Consider the following 26,448-nt stretch of genomic DNA (forward strand, 5'->3'; position numbering starts at 1 on the left):
GACCAAAGGCCCTGCCCGGTGCGAAAAACCGCAGCCGCCGCACACCCACCGGACAACCCCGCCCCCGCCTGCCCGCCCAGGCTTCTCCTAGCCCCGGGCGGCGAGCGGGCAAACCAGGCCGCCTCCGCCCCGGCTTTGTCCGCCCGTCCTCCCGCACGGCGACCCGAGGGCGAGGCGGCACCGACCGGCACCGACCGCCGCCGCCGCCAGGCCCGAGGGGACGCGCGCGGCGCCGACGGGGCCCAGCGCGGCGGCCGCGCTGACGTCATTATCCGGGCCCTCCGCGCGGTTCGCCCGGCGGGTCACAATGGAACCCGCTCGAGCCCAACCGACGTGAAACGGCCCCGCGCGCGCGCGCGCGCGCGCCTCCGCCTCGTTCCCCCCCCCCCCCCCGCCTCCCTCGCGCGCGCTCCCTCCCTCGCCGCACACATAGGGGTGGGGGCAGGCAGGCCGCGGCCTGGGCCTCGCCGCTGCGGCGTGAGTGACAGCCCGGGGAGGGGGGGGGGGGGAAACGGGGACGATCAGCGGGGGCGGGGAGCGCGTCACGCCGTTCGGGTGGCCGCCGCCGCCGCGTTAGGTCGGGGCCTGCGGCGCGGTCCGGGCGAAGAAGGCTCTGCCGGCGCCGCCATCTTGCCCAAGGCCCCGCCAGACGGAGGTGCGCTGCCGCCGCCGGGAGCGCGAGGAGCCGCCGCCGCGTCTCGCCTCGCCTCGCCTCGCTCCCTCCCCCCTCCCCCGCCCTCCCCTCCCCCCCCCCCCCGCACGCACGGAGCCCGTCAGCACAGCAGAGCGCTCCAGCCGCCCGGGCCGGCCCCTCCGCTGCCACCTTCCTTCCTGCCCGCCTGCCCCCCGCCCGCAGCCGCCCAGCCGAGCCCCGGGCCCCCGCCAGAGGCCGCGGGGTTGCGTTGTGCACCCCCCCCCCCCTCCCCCGCGTGCGCCCGGTCCCCGGACGGGGCGGAGCGGAGCGCGCAGGCCCCGGCCAAGCCCCAAGCCGGAGCCGTAAGCCCAGGGCCGCCGGGCAGGAGCTGGTGACGCAGGAAAAACGCCCCGGCGGTGCCGCCGGCGCCGGAGAGAGCGGAGCGGCCTGGGCCGGGATCTGTAAGCGCGGGCAGCGGCGGCAGCTTCGCCCTCCCTCTTTCCGTCGCAGTACACGGCGCCCGCCCGGCGAAGGAGGGTGGGGGGGGTGGGTTGGGGGGGGGTGTGTGTGTGGGGGGGGAGGGAGACGGGACCGGGGAAGCGGAGCCGCCCCCTCAGTCAGCCGGCCGCACGCCCGGGATCGCGGGGCCTGGCATGAGACTCTGCCCTGCTGGCTACCTGGGATGAGGCGGTCCCCGGCCGCGCTCCTTCGGCAGCACCCAGGAGGGCACCGGGCCGTCGCAGCAGCAGCCGCGGGACAAGGAGAAGCCGTGCGGGGGTGAGTGGAGGAGCGCTGTGCCCGGGCGGGGCCGGGGAGCCGAGGCCGGGGCCGGGTACGCGGCGAGGCGAAGCCGGCTGCTCGGGGGCAGCTGTTTGTGCTGCAGCCGGCCGCCGTCGTGCGGAGCGGAGCGGAGGGAGGCGCTCCCCGGGGGATGGGGCTCCCCGGGTCGGGGTGCGGGACGGCGGGGTGCGGCGGGGAGGAGGGGGCGAGCCGGGCCCCGCGGGGCGGGGGTGGTGGTTGGTGGTGGTGAGGGGGGTGTGTGGGGATAACGAGCGGCGGGTGGCGGCAGCGCCTCCCTCGCAGCCCCCGGCGTGTGGCCCTGCATCGCTGGTGTTTTGGAGGGCAAGGGAAAATGGCTGACGGCTCCTCATCCTCTCCCCGGCTGCCGGGGGGTGGAAGTGCTCCGCGCCCCTCGGGGGGCTCTGCCGGCCGCCGGGCGGCCCCTCCCGCCGTCCCCGTGTCCTCCCCTGCCGGTGCCGCCGGGCGAGGAGGGCCCGGTGGCTCCCCGCAGCGCTGCACCCAGCTTTGCCTCCCTTGGTTCTCGCTTCCCTTCGCACCGAACGCCATTACTGAGGTGGAGTGATTGGAGCCGTGTAGGCCCGGGCGACGCCTGGAAATAAGGCCCTGCCGAGGCGCTTTTCCTACAGTCTCAATGAAAACCACCAGCACCAGCTCGTTCACGCCCGCTGTAAACATTATTAACACGTAGGCCACTCCTCTAGCCTCGGCTTCCAGCAACCCTATTTCGATGCACAACCCCCCCCCCCCCCCCCCCCCCGTTTGTGGCTTTTCGCATCTTCTAGTTCACCCTGCCGCTTCTTCTCGAAGTTATGTCTTAGGGCTTGTCCGTTGAGATTTATTTTAGGCAGTATAACCCTCTCCCCTTGTCCGAGGTGTGCGGCAGGGGTAGTTGCGTGCAGTTTGGCCACGGTTATTTTCTGTTATTGTCCTCAAGAAAACGGAGGATTTCACCAGTTGGATGGGTTGTTGGGGGTTTTTGGTGTGTTGGTAATTCCTCTGCTAACGTGTGCTCTCCCACTTTGTGCGGTGTTGTTTGTATACAGAGAGAACAGCCTTTGAAAATTATTTATTTTGTTCTCAAGTGATTTTGTTCTCATAGAAGCATCCAAAAATGTTGAGGTGGTTTTTAAGGTGCTGTATTTCATTTTCAGGTGGCTCCATCAGAAGCCCAGTTAAGTATTTTGAAGATGTACAATAACACACAACCGTACAGGAAAAAAAAAATTATTTCAGAAAAGAATCGTTCTAATTAAATGCTCAAAGGACTCCCAGGCTCACTGTAGACATACTTTGTGTGTCTCAGCTGTCTTCATGTTGTCTGTACAACTTGATTTACATTCACAGTTCTGCAGTTGTATTCCTATCACTGGACGTTTGTATTGGCCCAAAGACCCTCTGAAGTCACAGGCTCAAAGCTAGCACAAGGCCCACTTTTGCTGACCTAGTTGCAGAACTGGGAGCTGTATTTTTAAAAAGTTGTTGAATTTAGTTATTAATATGCCGTGTTAAGTGTACTAGTGGCAACACTTGTTATGACAGACAGACTACGTAACCTGTGTTTTTCAGCAGGCTTCTCAAATGCCTGACGAATGGATATTAAAATTGTTATGTTTAGGAAGGGACTATTGATGGGTGTTTGGAGGTTTGACCTTTATTGATTATGGAATAGAAATGGTGTCTCTAGTAAGAAAGATTTAGGGGCGACTGAAATCTCTAGGCAGCTAACTTTATTCTTGATATTTTAAGGTTTTACTTTGAGAAATTGGCAGAAGTCCCCACCATAAATATTCCTGATCAAGTAACATGTTTATTTCAGCAAAACCTAAGTCATACATGAGGGTGTTGGAGGTGGTTTTGTTTGTTTGCTTGGGGTTTTTTTGTGTGTTTTTTTTAAATAATGCTTTTGATTCTTTGAGTTGAAGTAATGTTTATTCTTTGAACCAACAAAGTACAGTAGCTAATATCAATAATTTTGGGGAAGCATATAAAATACATGTATCAATTATTCTGTTGCAATACCCTGGACAACGGTAATGCGTAATGATAACTTTGAATGGAAAACATAATCATAAAACTGCAGTGGAAGAAAGTCAAGTATCAGCATGTTGTGTTTGGGGGGGCAAGGGGGAATGTAGCTAAAAATAAATGTAAGATTGTATCATAGTAACTTTCTCCTCTCTCTCCAATACCTTTTGTACTTTTCTTTCATGTAGGTTTTCTTAATGGTATTTCTTTTGGGTAGCCTCTGTCTTAATCTTTCCAGGCTGCTATTTCATGTCTTGCAGAATTTGCCCTTGTGATACTTCTGCCCATTGAATTGACAGAAAGACTACATCTGGAGGTGATAATCAATAAGGATAGCGGTAGCAAAACAGTTTACTCTTTCTGTATCTGTGGAACACTGTCACCCTTACATAAACATTTTACTTCCCACATTGTGGTGCATTTGTACTCAGAAATAGACCAGTGCAACTACTCTCTGTTCTAAATGCACACTTTTAGGTTTATGCATTTTATTAATGTTCTGGAATTCTTACAAGTGAGACTCGGGATAAACAAAAATAGTGGATTAGTGTCTATTCAATAAAATAAGATAGATTTTTAAGAAAGTAAAAGTATCTGTAATAGCTTTGTTCCAAGACATCTTACATTTAAAATTGCAGTTAGTTCCAATATGAATACAACTCTGCGTTAAAGTGGATAGGAATTCAGTTATTTATCAGTTTGAACAAATTACTATTAAATGGCTTTAAAGTTATGTTTCTGTCAGGTGTGTATTGAAAATATATGAAGTTCCATGGGAAATATTTCTGTCCTTCCTGCTCTGGTTTAGAAGTAAGTTACGAACTTATTTCAGGTATTTGAATGGCAAACTCTTTTGTGTTAGGCAGTACTCTTGAGAGTGTGTGTGTATATGTATATCTATAATTTTTTATCTCCCCCCCCCCGTTTTATATATCCTAACAGATCTAAAAACTGTAGGTATATTTTGAAAACATCCTGAGCAGGATGGCCTCATTTGTGAAGTAAAGGAATCAAAGGCGGTGTGTCTTAACAGTTTTTCACTTAAAGCATGATTTATTTATTTTTTTTAAAAACAAGCCAAACCCTGCAAAACCCCAGAAACTATTAGACTTACTTTTTTTCCTTTTAATCACAAACACTGTTTAATCAAACCAGTAGTCTTGCTATCCAGCACTTGCAGAGACCAGTGTGAAGTGGTTGTCTGAAGATTTAAGAAACTTTGCTGGGTTTACTGTTTACTTGAAAAGCTGTACATGTGAAGGCTTTTTTGTGGCCTTTAGAAAATTGTTTCCTGAATGTTTGCATTAGTATTAATCTGAACATATGGACATGGTTTCTCTTGTTCAGGTATCTTAAGTTTTTCTTATAACATGGATCTGTCTCCTTTAAACTCTGTGTAGCTGCATCTGGTTCTATTATCCATATCACCCTTGTTTAAAATCAGGGTTCAAAATTTAAAGCTGTACTTGAGGGTATGTTTTGGGAACACAGCTTGTTAATGTCTGTCTTTTGTTGTAGTACCTTGCCTTTTGCAAAGCTAACAGTGCTGTGTACTGTTGCTGTAGACTTGTCTTATATCATACATGATGTTTGTGGTGTATAACTACACAACTTTTTTTTTCTTTAACATAACTGAGCTTTGTTATGCATACTGTCACCCTGACACAAACCTAATTAAAAAAGAATTAAAAATTAAGCTATACTGCTATACCTGCCCTTTACTATCAGTTTAGAACATTCACCACAATCTTTATTTTGTTCCATTTTTCTTAAGAGGTTCTTATTCTGCAATATCCAGTAGTGATGAAAGTCAATTGCTTAGCTGTCTTGCCAAGCAGTTAGTTATGTTTAGGAAGAGCAGTTTGGTAAACCTTTGTATTGCAGAATGGTAGTTAAAAGAAACAGTCTTTCCATAGCCGAGGCAAGGGATGGAAAGGAGGTCTTTCATAAGCATATGGTTGCATGCAGTGAGATTTGAATTTTTCTACCTGGGAAGTTTGAGCTACTTTGGATTCACGGGTTAGAAAAATGCAGTGACATTTTTCATATATTAAATCTAGGTTTTGTTCTCTTATTAATGTAGGAACATCTTAAAGTTCTCTGTTATAATGAGTTACAGTTTCGTAATCTTTAAAACAGTTATGTTGTATTGGCTGTCTCTGTTACGCTTAAGGCTGTAGCGTGACTTGAGAATATGGTTGACAGAGGTTCCCTCTGCACTTCATGACAGAACCATGTTTTGACTTAGATCTTCTTGTTTAGAGTCTTGAATAGATAGTGGCAGAAAGCTGTCCTGTCATGACTTTGCACCATCAAAATGTCAGCTATTGCATTTTTGAGACATTACAGTGTCCACTTGAGCCCACTGGTGCGTTGAGAACTTTCTATAGATCTGGTTTAGTAAAATAATTTAAAATATTGTGTGTTGGTAAGGTTACAGGAGAGCTGTTGTTAACTTTCCCCACAATAGAGGAGAGGAGCAAAGTACATAAGTAGCCAGTTGTGACTAAGTGTAAAATCTTTTGGCTTCTTTTTTTCCTTGAGGAAGCTTAACAGCACGGCCAGTTCCTTTTGTATTTTTTGTTGTGAATTTTCTGATACTTGCTTCATTTTGTAAGAAGCCATTAGTTACTCATTTTGAGAGTTGAATTCAATTAGCTTGATAGCAAAGCTTTTTGGTTGCCAGCTGTTGATGTGTTTTCAAATAAAAATTAAAATGCTGAGAATAAAACCTGTTTGGATACATATATGTTCACAGGCTTGCTTTCTCCTTGCTTGCATTAGGGATGTATGGTTTTCTTAAAGGATTGGTTAGTATTAGCTGAGAATGATTACTTGCTTTTGGTTAATTTCTTTGTGTTAATACACCTCCAAAAGAGATCCACTGGATGTAGATTTAAAATCTAGTCATGTTTTGCTAATATTTTCAACTTTTTTCATGAAGTTAAAATGAATGCTGCTTTAGAAGTAATGCATAGCTATCAGGAACGTTAGCGTGGGAAACTTTTATTTGTAGCATCCTTGATGTGCTTACAAAAACAGTATGTAACCTTGTTTCGTGATTTAGTTTTCCTTACACATGTAACTGCCAACAGAAAAATGTGATTTTTTTTTCACACAGATCTTTGCATGGACGTCTTAGCAAATCATACTGTTTGGTAGTTAGTGTTTAGCCATGAATTCACTCATAAGAGGGGAATTCCACATTGCATCATTCCTTAAAGATGTACATCTGTGAATGGAGAACTCTGACAGAAGAAACCTTTTCTGCAATTTTTTTTTTTTAAGCTGAGATTCAAGAATATGTTGAAGGCAAGACACAAACATGTGACTCCTTAACATTTGCTCATGTTCTCTTCTCCTCTCTGCTATAAAATGTAAAAGGCTGCCATAGTATTTTTTTAACCGAAGTGTTGTTCAAGTGAGTGCTTCAAAATAATGAAAAGTACATGCAGGGAGTTTCAGGGCTAATTTTTCATTAAGCTTTCATGTAAAATATGCAAAACTAAAGTAATGGAAAATAGTCCCTAGAAGAGCCTTTGTTTAAGACAAATAACACTTTTTTGTAACAGCTGAATGGCAACATGGAATGGCACAAAAATATATGTTTTAAATTCCGTAGGCTTCAATCCTTAAGTAACCTAATTGCTGCTTAACCTTTTCTCTAGCTTCAGCGGGACTAGGTGTGGGAAGAGGAAAAGGTATTGTTTTGTGTTAGGGTGGTCTTAGCTACAGTGCTCTGAAATGGTGAAAGAAGAAAAAGGAGATTGTTTAGAAATGTGTCCAGTAAAGAAAAAACAGTAGTGATGTGTGCCAGGTAGGATCTCTCTGTTACCAGACAGGCTTTTTTGGTTGGAGGAGAGTGTCCTTGCTAACACTGTGGTGTGGGATAGTGGTGACAGGCCTGTATTGACTGTGGGTGGAACTTCAGTTTTCTTGTCCAGAAGTGAAAATTGACAGTGAGGGGAAGAAAAGTCTCTTACTTTTTGTTGTGGTACAGGTGTCTCAGGACATTTTCCTAGTACGAGATGAGAATGAACATCTTTGTCAAAATATACTGGTGTATCAGTAAATGAGCCTTGCATCCTTTGGTGTTTTAATTTTTCTGCTGTCTTAGCAATGAAGTACTTCAGTGTGGTTTTGAATAAGTTTCAACGGAACAAGTCTATGAATTTGAAAGTTAAATAAGAAAGGTGGATCTGCTTAGCTTAATTTTTAGGTGAATAGGTTGGTGAAAGACCAAAATTTTGATAAGCTAAAAGCTTAAACTGTAGTTTAAATTATATTTTATATTAGACTTTGTATATTTCTAATTTAGAAATAAAATATTAATTGTTCGGTGATTTCTGATGGTTTCCTTTTAATGCATTTTCCCGAATCCTTTAGATGTGAGGATTGATTTTTATTTTATTTTATTTTATTTTTTTTAAGTTGTGACATAAATTCTCTGGAGCTTGAAGGTGAAAAATCCAGTGACTTGTTCTACAGTTTCAGGCTCCAGTTTTTCACAGCCCTCCATGTGTCTTGACCTCGTATTTCAGACAGTGCTTTATTAATCGCAGTGGGACCTTAAAATCCCAGGTGCTTTTCCTGACTGCTTATAATTGTGTGTGTGTGTGTGTATACGTGCACATGTGCGTGCACACATGCGTGCAATGAGACATTTTTTTAAGATGATATACTTACTATCTTCCTTAGTAAGATAGTCGGTGAGGTAGTAATGTCAGATTTCTTAAGTGCTTTATAGCTCTCTTGCTGTGTCAGAGTTTCTTTGTGATAGGTCTGGTAATTAGACAGGAAGATAACCTCCAGATAGCCTGAAAATTCTTACTGTTCTTATTCTTCTAGCAGTTTAGCCAGATTGCTGTGGTTGACAGTTTGTAATGTGTCTAGTGAAGATGTAACTTGAAACATGAATTCCCCTTATGGCGTTTGAGAAGCTATTAATTCCTTTCCCTTTCCTTCCATGCTTAAGGATTGGGAAAAGAGAATTTTTTTTCATAAAATGAAAAGCTTTGAAGCAAAATGAAAAGCTTCATTTTCATCAGTGGCAATGGCTGCAGCAAGGTTAGCATAGTGGTAGTGAAACCTTGCTGTAAGCTGATGTGTCCAGTCATGGAAAAAAACCCCATATGATCAGTATCAGCCTCTGGTTAGCAGGTATATGACTGAAATTTTTCACTTACCTGCACCATCCTGAGATTTTTTGACCAGATGAAGGAGGGTTTGATAATGCATCCTGTCATGCATTTTCCTTTTTCTTCCTATCACTTTCCTGATAATGGAATGAATATTTAGAACCAGTAGCAATTCTGGATATGGTGCCTGGAGGCAGCTGGATGAGGATAGTGAATGACAAATAGTTTAGTTTTGTTGTTGGCAAGTAGTAGCCAAAATGAGAGTTTGATTTGGTGATTCAAATGCACTGTGTTGATTGAACCTTAGTTGGTACCTCAGAAGATCATCTTTTTCTAAAATTGAAAGTGTACTTGATACTTGATGTGCTGTTTGTTTATGTGCTTTGTATTTACTTTGGTGCGAGTATCACACAGGAAGATCGAGGTGTTGTGGATGTTGTATCCATTATCTAGACCAGCAGCAAGTAACTAACAGTTGGGAGCAGAGAATCAAAATCTCTCCTGTGAGAGCCATTTCACACTTATAAGTATGTGCTTATGCTATACTACATCTAAAATACGGTTTGAGAGGTTTTCAGTGTTGATGAGCCACTGTGGTTCTTCATGGGTCTGAAAATACAATAAATAGTAGTAGTTCATACTTATACAATGAAGACCAACCTTTTAGTTCTACTTTCAATTATTCTAACAGCAAAATTTTGCTTTAAATGTGAGTTTATAATTCTGTGTCATTTAACTTCTGAATGGCAGTTGTCCACTAGAATTCTTTATTCCATACCTCTTTAACATAGTCAGTTTCTCTAGTGTATTTGACGAATTTAAGTTCTTTTTGCAGAACTTTTGTGCCAGAAATGGGGGGGAGGCCTTAACAACCATGTTGACGTTTAAACAGTTCAGCTGCAATGTTTTTTGCACCTATAGGAATTATGAAGACATTATTCTTGGGGTACATTTCTGTAGACTGGTACAGTAGGTATAAAAAACTTCGCTTCTTTCACAAGCTCTGGAAATGTTTGTTTTCTCTTAAGATACTTTCTCATGATTTTTAAGATGTTTTCTCTTAGTAAGAAATAAGGGTTTTTTTTGTTTAATTTTTTGTAGTTTGCTCTTACTTGCCTGCTTGGACTGGTGGTGTTAGTCTGCTTTAAAGAAACACTGTGGTGATACTTCATTGATCTGATAAAGCCAGGCATCTATGCATTTACCTTTTTTTTTTTTTTCCGTTCCTGAATATCTTCTGTTTAATTCATTCTGTGTTTTCTTATGCCATTTTTCCTTGAAAATGTTACTTATGAATTCAGAGTGCCCAATTGTTTTAGTGAATATCTTCCTTTGGACTTTTTTCTTTTTTTTTTTTTTTTCTCATACTTCTGGGTAGCTAATGCTTCTGAGTAACTAATGTTGTGTTTCACCAAAATTGGTGTGGTTAGGTGTATACTTTGAAGAGGCTTTCTTGCTGGGAAGAAAGTGTCATCTTTACAGATAACAACTTGTCACAGGGTGCTAATAGTCAGTTGTCTTTTTTCTTTCCTTTGCTGAATTTGTAAATATGAGGTTGATGTTTGAGGTGCCTTATTTTTCCTCAGATGCTTGATAAACGTAAGTGAAAAATTTGATTTCTCTCTCCCCCCGCCCCAAGTTAAAACATAAATTGAATTTGGATAGGAGTATTACTTTTTCCCCAGCTATAGTATGTATTATTTCGTCAGGACTTGGGGTTTGTAGTATTTCAGAGTGGATTTCTCAGCAGAACTAAAAGCTTGATTTTTAAAATGCTTCCAATATTCTTTTTTCAGTTGAATTATTAGATGGCTCAGTGAAGTTACTTAAAAATTGTGTGTGTGGTGGAAAAACAAATGATGCAAAGAGCCTTGGAAAAAATGCACAAGTCGTGATCTATTTAAGCATATTACCATTTAAGGGGGATATTTTCACTTGAGCCATGGGTAATTTAAGAAGATTCCTCTAAGCTTACATAAAAGTGGAAAATGGGGAAATACGAGAATGAAACTTGTTGTTAAACCGGTGGCCCCCCCCCCTCATTATGAACTCTTCCTCCCATTGGATCCTTGACTCACTCAGTCTGGAAGGTGGATTGAATTGGATTGTCATTCAGTGTTTCATCTTTGGAATTCATTCTGTAAATTCATGTGTTACATCAGTCTAAATCCAATACGAAGTAGAATTATTACTCTGTTAATAAACTTGATAGGTGTTTTTTACACTCAGCCTGTACATTTCCCAAACATTAATGTATTATTTCTCACATCAGTCTGTACATAAAAAGGCTTGTGTTGTCTTTTGTTTTATTGATGAAGAATTGAGGCACAGAGGCTGTAAACTTCAAAAGTACCTCCTGTCATAACTTTTCAACAGATTTTTTTTTTTTCTAGATGTTCAGGTGTTAGACACAGCTTATGCTGGCTTAAGTTGCTGTTGTGCTCCCTCGCTCTTCCTCAGTTTTGCCTTTATCTCAATGCCCAGAAAAATGAGAGGAAGATGAAGAGGTTAATCTGAAAAATCTGTGATTTCTCCAGCAACGTATATGAACAAGATACAGACAGAATTAACTTCTCGGGGTTCTATATAGCTGCTTTATAACCCAGAGATTTCCCTTTGACTTGTGCTGTTCTATTTATTTTCTTGTAAAACATCATTTAACTTCTGCAACAAATAAGGTATGGACAATTTTTCTTCCTGGTGCCTCAGTTGATTACTGTTTACCCAGGGGACTTAGTTTGATGGAAATGAAATTACATTGGAAACCAGATCACTCTGAAAATCCCAAATTATGTAGGAGAAAAATGACAAATTGAGCCTTTGACGATTTTAGAGAGCATGTTCTGTCTGCCTGTGTCTCACACACAGACACAAAATTTTGTTATAGGAAAATGTCTTTTGCTAAAAAGTAGCAAGACATTACCTGTCACAGTGGATACAGCTGTTGTACTCCCTACTCATACTCTGTCTTCTCTAATTTCAGTTTTTTGACCTGAATTTCCAGATAATAATTTGAATCATGCAGTCTTGTTTACAGTTTCATAACTCTGGCCTTTCTTTTTTTTTGTCAGCAGGAGTAAAATTTTTGCCACCTTCTGTGTTCTACATCATCTGCATTACCTGCTGTAGCTTTGTCACTGATTTATGTGCTTGTGGTCAGATTGTTCAAAGTGTTACTGCTAAATTATTTTTCCTGACTTACTGTGATCTGTGAAGTATTCCACTGGCTTTATCATAATTTCCAGGGCAAAGATAGTTTTTTGCCTTCACCTGCTTAGACTTCTCACACTTAGCCTTATTAGCTCCGGCTACTTACTCTTTCTTTCATGACTGAACTTGTGCTGTTCGTGAACTGACATTCCTGGCATTTAGCATAGACTAAGAGGCTTTCTCTGTGTGCATTTTCCTGTGATATCTATTATGCTTGAGAAGAATTTTGGTCTTTATGACACTTTTGCGTTGTCAAGACTCATCTTGGCTCTAATGTATGTGAACCTTGGCTGCTATCATAGCTAAATATGTGCTAACTATAATTATCCATATTCTGTTTCCTTCCTTTTTCCTCCTTTTTCAGGGTGTATTTCATAATAGATTTGCCCTGATGCTGAAAGAGTTGGTTCTATCCATGGTTATGTACTCTTCCTGTTTCTTGTGCCATTGTTAGTGTTCATATGGCATGTGATGCAGCTGAAATCGAAAATTATTTTCATTCCTTTCCCCCAGTTACCTTTCAGCCAGATTGGCTTCTTGATCTGGCTGACTACGTGGTGACGCAAGGGCTAGTACTGGTGGTGAGAGGGTGGTTGGGATGAAAGCAAGCAAGATCACCCTCCTTCTCTTCTGACAGTGGAGACTTACCTGGTTTCAAACAGACTGTGAAGCTATAGCTTCAGCTAAGGCTTGTCCACATGCAGAAATACAATGAAACTTCTGTTCTAAAATTTACCAGGATATAATACTCTCACTGGGGAATAAGATTGCTGTGTCTCACTGAGATTCCAACAATGGAAGCAGAAAAGATCCACGTACACATTGTGGTGGCGAAACAACCTTATGAGAATTCCGTTGCTGTCACTTTGTGCTAGTTTAAGCACTGTCCTTAAAAAGAACAGTTACAACATCCCTCTTGTCTCTCTTGGCCTGTTGGTGGATTCAGATGAAAACTGGTATCTTTATAGTCTATTTTGTGTACCGATGAGAGGTGCTCTCTAACAAGGGGGTTTATGGGATTCAGCAGTTAACCATTTTCACTGCAGGGAGATTAGTAGTAATGTGTGTTTTGGATTGGTTTTTTTTGTGTGGTGGGTTGGTTTTTTTGAATGACTTCCTGGTTTTCAGACAGAACTGCAAAAGAGTTTTTAAACCCATACTCAGTCCTTAGGGTGTGGTAGTAATTGATCATTGTCTCCTCCATTTCTCAATAAAGAAGGTTATGACATGCTTTTTGATAGGTTTTATACATACAGGAATATTAAGTTTCTGGGACAGTGGAGTCACTTTTGGTTCTCTGGAGAAGTGGATATAGCAGAAATAATTCTCCTGTTTCCAACCCTGCTTTGTTCTTAATATACTTTCCAGGGGCTTCCTTACTTATTTCTATCCAACTTCCTCTGCTGTTTACCTTTTTGCATTTATATCAAACTACAGCCTTCGTCGTGTTGGAAGAAGGAGCATTAAGACAGAAGACAAAACTGCTGTTCCTGTTGCCACTTCTTATTTCCCTGCAGAGAGGCCAGGATTTTCAAGGGGAGTTGTTATACAAGTTCTTTGGAGCAGATAGATCGTTTTCAGTGATTTCTTGAACATTGAGTCTGCTTAGGCAGATGGCTTGTATGAGTTTAGTTGGAATGGAGCACATTTAAGGCAGACAGTCTTAAAAAAATTAGCTATCAGCTTATAACACCTCAAGTGAGCTTGTGCAAGCTTGATTTTTCAGAGCAAGTATCTTCTGACTGGAATGGTTGTAAGGCAACAGGAAATGGCAAAATGTTTACTTGCAGTTAGCTAGCATAGAACTGTACAAAGATCGCCAGGCTGAGTTAGGCAGTTGGTACATTGAAAACTAGTTGGAAGTTTGGCTAAGTTTATTAAGAGGTTATGAGGAAGCTTATTGAAACATGAATTTTGATGCTGATATCACTTTCTTCTGTATTTGAGACATTTAAAATTATGCTTGATGATGATGGTGGTAGTGTTTGAGTTCCTGTGCTTAGTTTGTACCTTTTTGATTGAACATTACGTGAAAAGTAGAGCTTAAAAAAAATGAGAAGGGAAATTAAAGCTAGTACAGTAACGGGAATACTTAGATTATTTGAATTTAAAACATTTCAGAATACCTAGGTATTTCATAAAGTTAATTTTGTCATGATTCAAGAAAGTAAAATGCTTTCAACTTCATATGTGGTTTAGATGCTGTACCATGCTTTAATTATTTGCAGTTAACTAAGCAATAAGTTGTGTTAATTTTATACTTTGAGGGAAGATTTCTATAATGTGTTGATAATGCCACAGGATATTAGAAGTGTAGACTACTACTAATAATAATTAGTTAATTAAATAATAATTTTCTTTAATGTGTAACACAGTTTAGAGAAGCCCTTAAATTCTCCATAGAAAACATGAAGGGAGTCAGAAGGGGCTAGCCGGATTTTTGCAGGCTAACTTTAAACTTCACTTTTCTAACAGAAGCTTTATAGTATAATTTTGGTAGTGGCATTGGGTACTGCACACTACGGTGATATGTCAGGTGTGATGTATAAGCATGATTTAACAAAGAATAGCGTGCAAGTAAAATGTAGAAATAACATTGTAGTAATATCCATAATTCATTGGCTGAATGGCTTTAGACAATATTTCAAATATTTATAGCGCCGAGTTTTGCAAAGCCTTAAGTGCAGTGTACTATAAATAATTTCATGTTTTAAAGCCACAAGTGGAGTGAACCTGGAAGATGCTGTTATGCTTCCCTTCAAATATTTGAGAAAGAATGAAGGTAGCAAAAGCCATTCAGCACCTACCGGTAGCCTGGTAGAATGTATGAACCTCATCAGAAATAACAGAAGCCATGATGTATTTATGTATCTCGGGGGAACCAAGGCTAGGGATGCCGCTGAACATGAGAAATGATGATATGGACATTTGTACGGTTCAGTGGGATCTTCTAAGGATGGAGCATTGAAGTGTTACTTACTTTTCCGTTCTGTTCCTGAGGAGGAATTGAAGTTGTGAATAGTATTAAATTGCTCCAGTATAGCAGATCAAAGGGAGTGTTTTGATTTAAACCTTTTTCATTAAGCTTTTAGATTTTTGTCTGCCGTTAATGTTATCTGTAATCCTTAGGCAGTTGGACTTAGATGATCATTGTAGGTCCTTCCTAGGTGAAAAATAATTCTGTTCTTAAATATTCTATTCTATTTATTGAAGGAGGAGGCGGATACTTCATAGTTTTTAGCTTCATCAATCCTGCCTACAAAATTGTGCTAAAAAATTCTGAGATTTCTTTGTGAGCCCTGCAGCAAAAGAACACAACTTCCAAGGAAGTTTCAAAGGTCAGCAGAGCTAGAGGATAAAGGTTCTTAACAATTATTAAGAGTTTGAGTCCAACTCTCCAAAAGAAGTGAGATATTTTGTGGACACTTCTTGGAATTTACAAAACTCATGTTCTTCTCCAGTTAACCTTAGGACCCAATTTAGAGATAAATTATAGAATCTAATGCAACCTAAAATAACAATAAAAGCTTCCTGCATAAGTTGCAGAACTAAAGTTCTGGGTATGTATCAATGGTTTCACTGCCACTCTCACAATATCAGATACAAACCCCAAAGCTTTTATGAAGTTAGAAGTCCAAGGATTTGATCGTGAAAGAAGAAAGGAATATCCGTTCCTAAAGGTAGAATTGAAGGAGCTTCTAAATTGGTTAAGAAACTGGAGTTTGCAGTTTGGAGGAAAAACATTTGTGTAGATGCAACAACATTTGTTTATTTTTGTCAATCAGAATGTGAATATTGCAGACTTCTTATAACAAACCTGAACAAAATGGAAAAAAAAATTCTTTGCTGTGAAATGATGCAGTGTCCAAACACGAAATCAAGTAGGTTTAAGCTGCTGCAAAGTGTAATATTGATGATAATCATCAAAACAAAAGTGAGACTGGCAGCTTTTTACAAACAAATTTTTGGCCTTGTTTTAATTTGCTTTAGTACTTTAAAAATGGGTACTGCTCAACACAGAAACATAAATGTGATAGACCATTTTCTTATATTAGCGGAGTTAGGTAAATGGTTATATGTTAACAAAATCAGATTTGATTTGTTTGTTTTAACGTTACCACATAGAAGCTAGTACACTTCTTGGGTTGTATGAATTGACTTCCTTGCTGAGCTCTTTGGTTAAAAAATGATGTTTACTGCTCTTTCTCTGGCATGATTGAACTCATTTTAAGAGTTTTTTGCTGAAGTGCTTTTTTGGCTTTGTTTTTTAATGCTGAAGACTTACTGATATTCTTTCATCTGCATAGCTGGTAGTAATTTTTTTACACCGTACTATTACTGATTTTGTTTCATTGGTTGCTTATTAAACCTAAATCCTCTTCCCCATTTAGTTTTGTATTTTATCTATATTTTATATCTGCTGTCTGCTTTAATTTCCAACACAAAACCATAATAATGTCACAGTACTTAGTTCCTCCTATGTTGGAAGATAAAATTCCTAACCCCTTTCAGTGGGAGAATTGCAATGGATGGAAATACTACTTCATTGTCATCCAGTGTGCTGGGAATGCATTCAGCATCCTCCCTTCTCGCTTGATATGAAGAACAGTGTTACTGAATATATTACTCTTTTTCATTTATGCTTTAAAAGTTATGTTTAAAGATGGTTTCTGTGTACAGACATTATTTTTAATTGAAAGTGTAGCTATATATAGTTGGTAGTGGTATCAGCTGGTCGTCTTAGCTCTGTGTACTATTTCAAACAGCCAAGAAATGTTTTCTTGCATGACTAGCCAAAGATCTGCAAAACACACATTTTAGATGTATTGGTTCTGTTCTTAAAGTCTACAGCTTAAAAGCTCTTAGCATGAAATAATATCTTCCTATATTTATAACTTCAGGCTTCAGAATTGAAAAAGAAATACTATTTTGTGTAGTAAATAGTGTACCTCTTCTCAAAAGTTGTAGGGAAAAGGCAGGTCTTCACTGCTTTTTCTAATTTTGTTTATGTGCTTGATTGGCAATTACTGCTTTTTGAAAAGAAAATGTCAGTTACAAATACAGTACTTGCCTGCTGGCTTCTCAGTTCTTTTTCTCCTTTGGTAGGCCCAAAAGTTGAAGAGAGTAGTAATAGCAGTCTTAAAAGGACACCTTTATTCTCTTACTGCAAGGGAATAAGATAAATAGCAGTCGGAAACCCCAGAACAACTAGGCTGCTGTGGAAGTGGATGGTCTCTGGTGTTCTATCCTGTGGCCAGTCTTGTAATGGTTCAGATACTTGATTCAGCATGTTGCACTCTCATCTCGCTGGGGAAGCTAATTGGTGTGGAGGGTATCTTTGTTGCTACTTAGTTTTTTTCCTAGATGTAAAAGGCTGTAATTCACGTGTTTCTTATCAGTTCTGCAACCAACATTATATGCTTCTGTTAAAAAGACAACAGTCCTGAGATTTATTCTTGCTACAAACATGCAATTGTGGTGTTCACATGCAGTTGCTTTTCTAGAATAACCATGCTTCTAGTCATGTTTCCCAATATATATGAAGTTTTCTGTATGTCCTTTTTTCTAGGTGAATGACCTGACAGTTGGCTATGTTAATGCACATTTTATTGTGCCAAGCTCATCAGATGATCCAGATTACTCTGTGACATGTTCTCATTGTTTATCACTCCATTAGTTTGTGTGCCATGTGCAAAATTTATTAGTAATTTTATAGTTTTTTCTATGTTATTGGTAATATTGAATAGTATGAGATTGAGAATTGATACGTGAAGCATTTGGCTAGGAATGTTGTCCCTGTTTGTTAAAATCATGTTAATAATTCCGGTTTCAATCAACGGAGTTTGTTGTTTTTTTTTAAAACCTGTTTTGTTTACTGTAAATTTAGTCAAACAAGCATCTATAAATGCAGTACAGAAATTGAAATAGTCTCTAACATCTTTCACTTTTATGATGAAGAAAAGTATTAAATTGATCTTATTTATTAGACTGTAGGAAGTTGCATTAGTGGCTATGAGTTTCACTAAATGGGTTTATGTCCAGAGATGGTAGTTTGATTTCTTCTCTCCATTCGTCCTGCTCCTCCCGCCCTTCCTTTCTGTGCTATTTTGGACTATATCCTGTTTTTCAAGATCTAGTAGAAGTTACATCTGTAGAGATTTCTCTGGATTCTTGATCATATCATAAAACTCTTTGAGTGCAGCTTATCTGGGTTTTCTGATTTTAAAATATTTAGCATAAGTTGTTGTAATGTATTACATTATAAATATTGGAAACTGAGTTTTTTGTTATGACATTGATGCATCTTTTGTGTTTAGATTCAGAGCAGAAATATTAATATGGCAGAAGAGGCTGAGTTGTTTAACATTTAATGGTTTATATGGTGGTTGCTAGGATGTTTTCAATGTATTAATTATGAATGATAATCATATGTGTGTACTAGGAAATACATACTGGCTAAAAATTAAGGATAATCAATTAGAATAAATTTGGAGACCATGTATTAAATGAATTGCATGAAGAAAAAAAATTGTTTTGGAATACATCATTCTGTTTTGTTAGTATATTGCAATATGTTAATCCAAAACTAAATTTTGTTACAAGTGCAAGAGAAGCGAGGTGTTGTTTTCTGCCTGTGTTAGTATACAAACCTGTATGTTCTCCTGAAACAGCTTTAAAGACTCGTTCCACTAGGAAACTGAGCCTGTTGCTATCACTGTCCAGTTGATTTCTAAACCACTACTAGATACTGTTATAACTAATAAAAAGAAGAATTTCAATGCTAGTACAGACATATAGTTTACAAGTCTGCTCTTATGAAGAATATTAATTGTTAAGAGTTGTAGGCTATATAGTGCGCATCCTCATGCAGAGAAAACATGGAGATGAGTACTACTATGTAAACTTAGGTGTCTGGTCTGTCTCTTTCAGACTTTGTAATACATCCTGTTCTGTACATTCCCAAAGCTTTTCATTTCCCTTTCATAGCGTGCTTCAGCAACTAGTAGGAAGCCACTGATACTTCAATGCTCAGAAATTTTTAAATTTCCTCTATTCCCTAGTGCTTTGCTGTAAAAATTCATGTCTTGCTGAGAAAAGCCTTCATTACTTAAGTGAAATTAAGCCTATATTTTTTGCTACCCCTAATACTGAGAATGTATTTTGATTTTTCCCATTGACTTTTGAGCATCCAGTAATAACACTTTGTAGCAAAAAGGCAGAGCAGGCAAGTTGAATATGAAGTAACATTAAAAGTAATTATCCTTTTTTAAAATGAAGATCAAATCTTTTAAAAAAGGCCTAGTAGTGTAACACCTCACAATTATTAGCATTTGCATTAATGCTTTAAGGATCAAACAGGGTTCTTAAAGTGTTCTGGACAGTGAACTTTGCTGTATAGCTTGGAGAGGTGTAACCATTACATACATTTTAGAATTGGATGAACAGCTTGAAGTATTTGATATGGCCATGACCAAACTACAGATTTAATAATCAGAAAGAAGGAACCAAGAGCATTTAATCAGTCTTTGGTCCAAACTTTAGACATATTATTTTCTTGAAATAGTGCTAAGTAGACATGTTTTAATAATAATTGCTCCATAGATGATAATGAACTGCAAATGTATGTATTCCTTTTAATCTAAAGCATTTTTAAGTGTAAACATTAAAATGTGATTTGTCCTTGCTTATAGTGTTCTACTGGGGCCTGTAAAGGACTGAGGTTGCAGTTGGACCTGCAGTATCAACTCATTCCTAATTGGCTATATTGCCAAGAACACATATTTTGGGTTGCAGAAGGGCAGCCTCCTGCATAAATAAACCGTAGCATAACTGGAAAAAAGCATACCATTGTGTTGCTTGGCAGCATGAGATTGAATCTGACTCTGTCTGAAACAAATGTACGTACTGAAGTTCTTAGATCTGATTTTTTTTTTGTAATTTTAGTTTTGAGGTTGGTTCCTTGTTTGATTTTTTTTTTTTTCCTCAAAAGATTAAATAATCCATGTGGTTTTGCTGTATTAAAAAAAAAAAAATTGCTCTTTGTATCATTAAGCCTTCTATGTCTAGTTGTTTCATTTGGGGTTTGGGGTTGTTTGGGTTTTTTTTAAGTGATGGGACAGATACTGAATTCTCTATCCCTGTTCTGGAATTATGCCACATATATGAGTATTTTAGTTCTCTTAACACAGGGTGTAAATACGGAATTTTCATTTCTTTGAGGTTGTTGACCTTCCTTTTCCCCAAATCTCATTCACATTAAGGCTTCAATCTTTGAATTTCCTCAGAACTTTAAATTTTCAACCAGACCTCTGCATCAGTTCCCCAGTGCTCTAAAATATGGGTGGAAGATAATAGGATCAGGCTGTAACACCTGTAAGTCTGTAATACAGATAATATTCATATTTGTTGCTCGAGGAGGAAACATCATTGCTTAAAACTAGCATTTTCTGCAGCATTCCTCTGCGGTCTCTTCAGCATAGAATGCTGCGTAGCTGGTACTTGAAGATCTGAATGCATTTAGATGTCTCCTTTGAGACATATTTATGGGGTTGAGAGTTGTGGTCCCTCTGCTTTGCCCTTGACCTGACAATAAGCGGTGATCCTTTCTTTTGGAAGTTGACTTTCTGTGCTTTTACTGCTTGCTTAGATCCATGTGAATGGTAGGTGTAGGAGCATGTTGTACAAAGTGAAGTTGCGTACCATGAAGTAGATGTAGCTTAGCTACACTTAGTCTTAACACTAAACTTTGAAGTAAAAAAAAAAAAAAATCCTGGAAGAACTGAAGTATGTTTCAGGACATCCCTCTTTATTTTGTCGCATGATATTGTGGGCAAATAGAAGTGTACCTTTGCATGGGTGTTCCAAAGTTCCAGAAACTTATGCTGTCAAATGTCTTCATTTCAGGTGTATGATGTAGAAAGAGGAATGAAAAAGGTTACTTGAAGTAACCTATTTCTCAATGAGAATAGTTTTGGTTCATAACAATTATAGTTACTCAAAATCTGTCTTTTACTGTATCGCTTAGAAGCTTATTGCTTTGAAATCATGTGTTGGAGCCTGATGCAGCTGACGAAGTCCCGTGTACACTCACTTCTTTACTAGGAGAAGGAATCTATATTCATTGTAATATAAACTATTTGAAATAACCTTTTCTCTGGCTGCTTATCAGGTATTTTTTAAACATTGAAAGTTAGACACTTCTTGCTCTGCTGAATAGTAGCTTCATGACAAGTTTTTCATTAATTATTGAGTACATTTCAATTTTAGTGCATGTCAGTGTTAATGAGCAAATTTCTGGGACCACAATTTTTCTATTTGATTATATAAATAATTTCCTCCTTCCTGAAAGACATGAGGCACGGAGGAAAAAGAAAGTTATAAGTGTGTAGGGGTGTGTATAGATTGTAACTACTGAATTAGGTCAGTGTTACAGTTTTGGGGGAGGTGTTTCTAGATGAGAAGGCGTTTTGATTGAAATAAAGGAATAGGGTAGAAGGTTAGATTCCTAAGTCTAGAATTTTTAGACTAGAATCATGTCATAACACTTGTGATGAGTCAGTATTTATTAGGATTTTAAGAAAGCAGTTCCCAGAATCCTATATGAAACAAATCTGATACTTTTCAACCTAAAATATGTATTGCTGCAGTTAAGCTTTTTTGCAGTACAGCACTTACGATGAAAAAGCACATTTTCTGTGAGATCCTGTTAAGATAGGAATGTCATTCCATAAATAATGCTGGAGAAAAAATAATTTTGTTTTTTCTTAGCATAGTTGTATGATTTTCAGAAAGCTCTGTTATTACATGTTGAGTAGACTATTATCCTGGTCTGTTCTATATCCTATACATTGTTACACACTGCAGAGTAGTTTTTGTGGCATATATTCTCACTTGTATATAACCAGAAAACTTTAAATAAAGGAAAAAGAGGTCTGTGTCCCTAGATAGGGCTTAGGTAATGCGCATGAATAATAAATTGTATTTTGAGGTCTGCTACTGTCATCTGTCACCTTGCATTTGCTTTTTTCTGAGACTCTATATTGTAAGTAGCTAATTTAGGAGAAAGGCTGTATGTATTGGGGTATTTCAGTTACTTTTGAGGAGATGACTTCTAGAACTGCTTTATCTGAGTTTCTCAGTCAACTGTATTAGAACATGATGTATGTTCCTTGATCATTATATGCTAAAATGCCATCCTTTGTATTTGCTGTTACATGTTACCGTGTAACAGAGTAATATGTACATACCTGCTTTTTATCTAGCACTTACCAAGGAACCTGTGCCTGAAGCTTTTTTCCTGGTTTTTGGAAAGGTGCTTGATTTCTTTTCTTACCCAAACAAAATTAACCTCTTCTGCCGTACAGGCGTGAGGTTGCTGGAAGCTGAGGTGAGGTTCAGATGTGCAGCTGTACTGAATGCTTGAGCCTGGAAGCAGAGGCCCATAGCGGAGGGCAGTGCAGTGTCCGGTGTCCTCTGCGCAGTCTGGTGCTCTGTTGGAATGCTACTTGCAGCGGCTGGTGTCTTCTAAATGGGGAGCATGCGGAGTCAAAAAAACTATAGTTGTCTTTTCTTGGTGTTACTAAAATTACAAGGAGTCAGGTGGAGCAAAAGCTGACCTTCACTTGTAATTTAGTGGTGGATCCAGCGTGGCATAAGGAGATGGCAAAAGCATAACGAATCAGAATTTGCTCAGTTGGCAATCAAAAGCAAATGGCAGTGGGATTTGATTCAGTCTTCATAGCCTTGTACATCAGATTAACAATGGAGTAGTGAGTTCGTCATTTAATAGGTGTCTGTCTCCATCTTGTCACTGTATCAAAACATCCATTCACAGCTTTGGGTGAAGGTGATAGTTGTTTTTTTTTAACATGGCTTAATGTGCTGAATCCAAAATCAAATGTAGTAGAAATGAGACCTATATAAAAATTAATATAGAGTATCCAGCTGGATACAGGCAGTTTGAATTGTTTCTGTTGGGCTGTCTGCTCAAAACCAAGGTGTTGCTGCATCAGTTTACATTTGTTTATAAATAATCAAATTAATTATAAATAGGTGTAAAGGCTATTCTTGAGGTGAGCCAAGCTTTACCTTCGTGAGTTTTAACTCTGAAAAATTCAAATTGAATGGTCTGAATTAAAGAAGTGATGGGAATTTGAAATTTCATGGTTAATCAGTTCTAGAGAGATTAAAGAAGTAGTGTGTTCTCTGTGGGCGTGCAGTTTGATGTTTTTTCTAAAACTTAAATGGTTAAATCAGTGGCTGAAAACAAGACTGGTAAACTACTCCCTTCTAATACTGTTTAAAATGCATAAATTGGATGATGAATTGTGCTTACAAAACCATGTTTGTATACTCTGTAAGAAGGAAAATACCTGAACAAGGATATCCTTGCAATTTAGAGTATGCAGATACTACAAGAAGCAATCAGACCATTTATTGGAGATGGAGTGTTAGGTGCAGCATAACTTGAAGTTACTTTTGTATCTCTGAGGACATCACACAGATTGGGAGTTGAGGGGGGAGAAGCGATGAACTCACTAAAGAAGTTGGACTTATCTTATGCACATGTCCAAGCCAAGTGAACTTCTCTGGATGCCCTGAAATACACTTTTCTGGGAATGTAATTTAAGTAATATACATAGAGTATTGTGATTAGAGTCTTAAGCAAACAGTCACTGAATAAGAGGAAGAAAAAGATATGTTAGTCCTTTATGTAAATATTCTGTATTTACTAGTATCTACAAAATTCTGTATGTTTTTGTTATGCAGATTTTGTTTTACTCTGAATTTACAAGATTTTGAATAAGTTGGTTATTTCCTTAGTAGTTTTCTTGTATCTCCTAGTTAAATTATGTCACTGATCTTGAGCAGAAGGAATTTACAAGCATGCTTTACCCGGACCATTCAGCTAAGCACAGAGGCAAAATCTGAGGGTAAATCCACACTACTGTAAGTAAGTCTAACAGAAGAGCTGCAGTTTTGTCCTGGCTGTCTGGCTGGCATTGGGATGAGTATGCTCTGGCCTTGCAGTACGCTAGTTCAGGTAATTAAAGAAGCTGAAAAATAATCATGGTCTTTGTAACTTTGGGAGGTTTTGTTGCTGTTGTTTCCTTTAGTACTGTGAACTGGCTAACTTTGTGATAGTTCAGCCAAAAGTATTAGAGTAAGAAAGAGATGAGATTGAAGCAGGTTGCAGTTGAGGTAAGTTATTGTGGAACCACAGCTGCCAGTGGTCACTTCTTTTTGCAGTTTATGCAAACCTAGACCAGGATTGCTGCTGAAAGGAGCTGTTTCACCCTTTTCCTGCTTCTTTGCTACCTCACTCCTTGTGCCAGCACAAGTTTTGGTGTGGCTGTATTGTGAACCAGACGTGTTATGGAAGAATGGTGGTGATTAAGGAGGGTTTATTGTGGTGATAGTTGGCTTAGGACTGTTGAAAAGTACAATGTAAGTTGGTGGAAGTTTGATTTCATTGGTTTATGCAAGTATCTAGAAGCCTCAATCAGGTAGTGCAGGGGAACTGACTGCACTGAACTGCAGTAGACTGCTCTGTGTGTGTGTGTGTGTGTGTGTATATATGGCAGGAAACTTAGTTTTGCTAATATTTTCTACCTAGTGATCTTTCTAAACATCAATAGAAAACAAGTAAATACTCAGGAGGGCATTTTTAAAAAGAGCACCAATTAAAATAAGTTAATTTTAAAAATTGCATTTAAAAAAAATCAGTTTCTTCCTAAAGAAAATTTGAGTTGGTAATGCCTCTGTTCTGAACTTAGCAGACTACTAAGCCCTATGAATATGAATTCTGAAGAGTGGGGATGGATTACAATTGCTTGTATCCAAAGAACACAGTTCTGTTCAAAAGTGAACATTATTTTGGTGACAATATTGGAGAACTCTAGATTTGTTGGTGCTGTTAATATTGGATTCTGCACAGGGGAGGAATAGTGTATTCAGTCAAAATTTTTATTGTATATATAATGGCTTGCAAATTCGCATGATTTAGGAAAGGATTTTAAAGTGTCTTGGAGAAAGATAACAGCATTGAAAAACAATTTGAGATGAGATGTCATAATAAAACACTTAGAAATATGCATAATGTTACAGCAGAAATTTTACTCTTAACTGGTTAACTTGAAGCTTTTGCTGGTTGAATCAGGAACTTAGCACTGCCAAATGAATCTTGCTGAAAGCTCATAGAATTCTTTCTACCACCCTACTTGGCTTTTGAACTTCCTGAGTACTGTTGCTGTTGGTTTATGTGGTGCTTGGAAGTCTGAGTTGCTCTAGAAAATTACTTTTTGTCTTCTGTGGTTATACAGTGCCCTGTGGTATAGAGTGGAATTGCTGTTATAACTTAACGCAACTTTTTATTTCTGTATTTAACACAATGAAGTTGAAATATGTAGTGATTATTGAACTGTTGGTATATCATGATTACAGGATCAACAAATAAATCTGATGTCAGAATTTTCTTAATATAATCCACTAAAATAATTGGTGGGGATGTGATGGGCTTTGTAGTGGGCCTGAAAGGCCAGTGGACCCAGGCTTTCATAGGCACGTGCTGGAAGAATGGAATACAGGTCAAATGCCCTGGGTAAATACTGATTTGCTAACAGAAGAAGTTTGGCTGCAGGGTCTCTATTAGTCTTAGCTGAGGTAGAATCAATCTCCCTCTCAGACATCTGCAGTAAGACAGTGTCAGGAGAAGAGTATTAGAAAGGATGACAAATTTGGCTGCTTATGCTCTTAACCAGGTCATTTCTACATAGATCTTGATCAGCACCTTGAATTCAAATTGAAAATCTACTATAACAATTCAAGCACAACAGAGTCAGAGTAAACAGCTGCATTTTGGATGCATGTCAGTTTCTCAGTGGTATAGAGGTAATTATCAGTGTAATTTTTACTTAGAACATTAAAATCATGTTAAATACTTAAAATGTTACCTTCCTTTGATGTCAGTTGTACTCGATAAAATGAAACACTAAGTCTAAAATAAAAGATTCTTTATAGCAGGGTATTTATTTTTCAAAGTGATCTTTTTCAGGTATGGATTACTTTATAGGCATGTGTCAATATAGCATGTTGTCTTTTTTTTTCAGTTTATGCAATGGTCTCTGCAAGATGGCATGTTCTTGAGTTGGAGCTTTTTAAGGCAAGCTTATGCTGGTACTTCAACTTTACTAAGTGGACTATAATTTCTTCTCTCGCAACAACTACATAAGCAGACAAAATTGCAAAGATCTGCCCTGTGTCGAGTATGACAGCCACGACTCGTGGCTCTCCGGTAGGAGGGAATGATAGCCAGGGCCAGGCTCCTGATGGACAGTCCCAGCCTCCCCTCCAGCAGAATCAGGTATGATATTAACAATCAAATTGTCTAAAAATAAACCGTTTAGTACTTTAGAAATAGTGTTTCTGAATTATTTGAGTTTGTGTGTTCCTAGAGATATCTAGTTAAGTTAGATATCTTTTTGTGTGTGTCTGGAAGTACAAAAAGATTTTGAGGGATGAAGGTAGTGCTATTGGCAAAGTAGATACAGTTAGGGAGCACTGCATTGCAAAAGATGCTCCCTTTTCAAGCAATGGCATAGTTCTTTCAAGCATACATATTTTGGATAAGAAGCCTTCAAT

General features: G+C 39.4%; 1 protein-coding gene across 3 annotated transcripts in view; it reads left to right on the plus strand.

Annotated features, from left to right (window-relative positions):
* Positions 1 to 1,229: 1,229 nt before the first annotated feature.
* The window catches only part of USP9X (ubiquitin specific peptidase 9 X-linked), a 102,569-nt gene continuing 77,350 nt past the window's right edge, over positions 1,230 to 26,448 (plus strand). For 2 of the 3 annotated variants that reach the window (XM_075033572.1, XM_075033574.1), the window contains exons 1-2: positions 1,265 to 1,411; positions 25,917 to 26,170. In XM_075033572.1, the coding sequence (XP_074889673.1) occupies positions 26,075 to 26,170 (96 nt within the window). In that variant the 5' untranslated portion in view covers positions 1,265 to 1,411; positions 25,917 to 26,074. Of the gene's footprint in view, positions 1,412 to 25,568; positions 25,699 to 25,916; positions 26,171 to 26,448 lie in introns of all 3 variants that reach the window. The other variant, XM_075033573.1, reaches the window with a different exon arrangement.

Source organism: Buteo buteo, chromosome 8 (genome assembly GCF_964188355.1).
Source record: "Buteo buteo chromosome 8, bButBut1.hap1.1, whole genome shotgun sequence".
Classification (NCBI taxonomy): domain Eukaryota; kingdom Metazoa; phylum Chordata; class Aves; order Accipitriformes; family Accipitridae; genus Buteo; species Buteo buteo.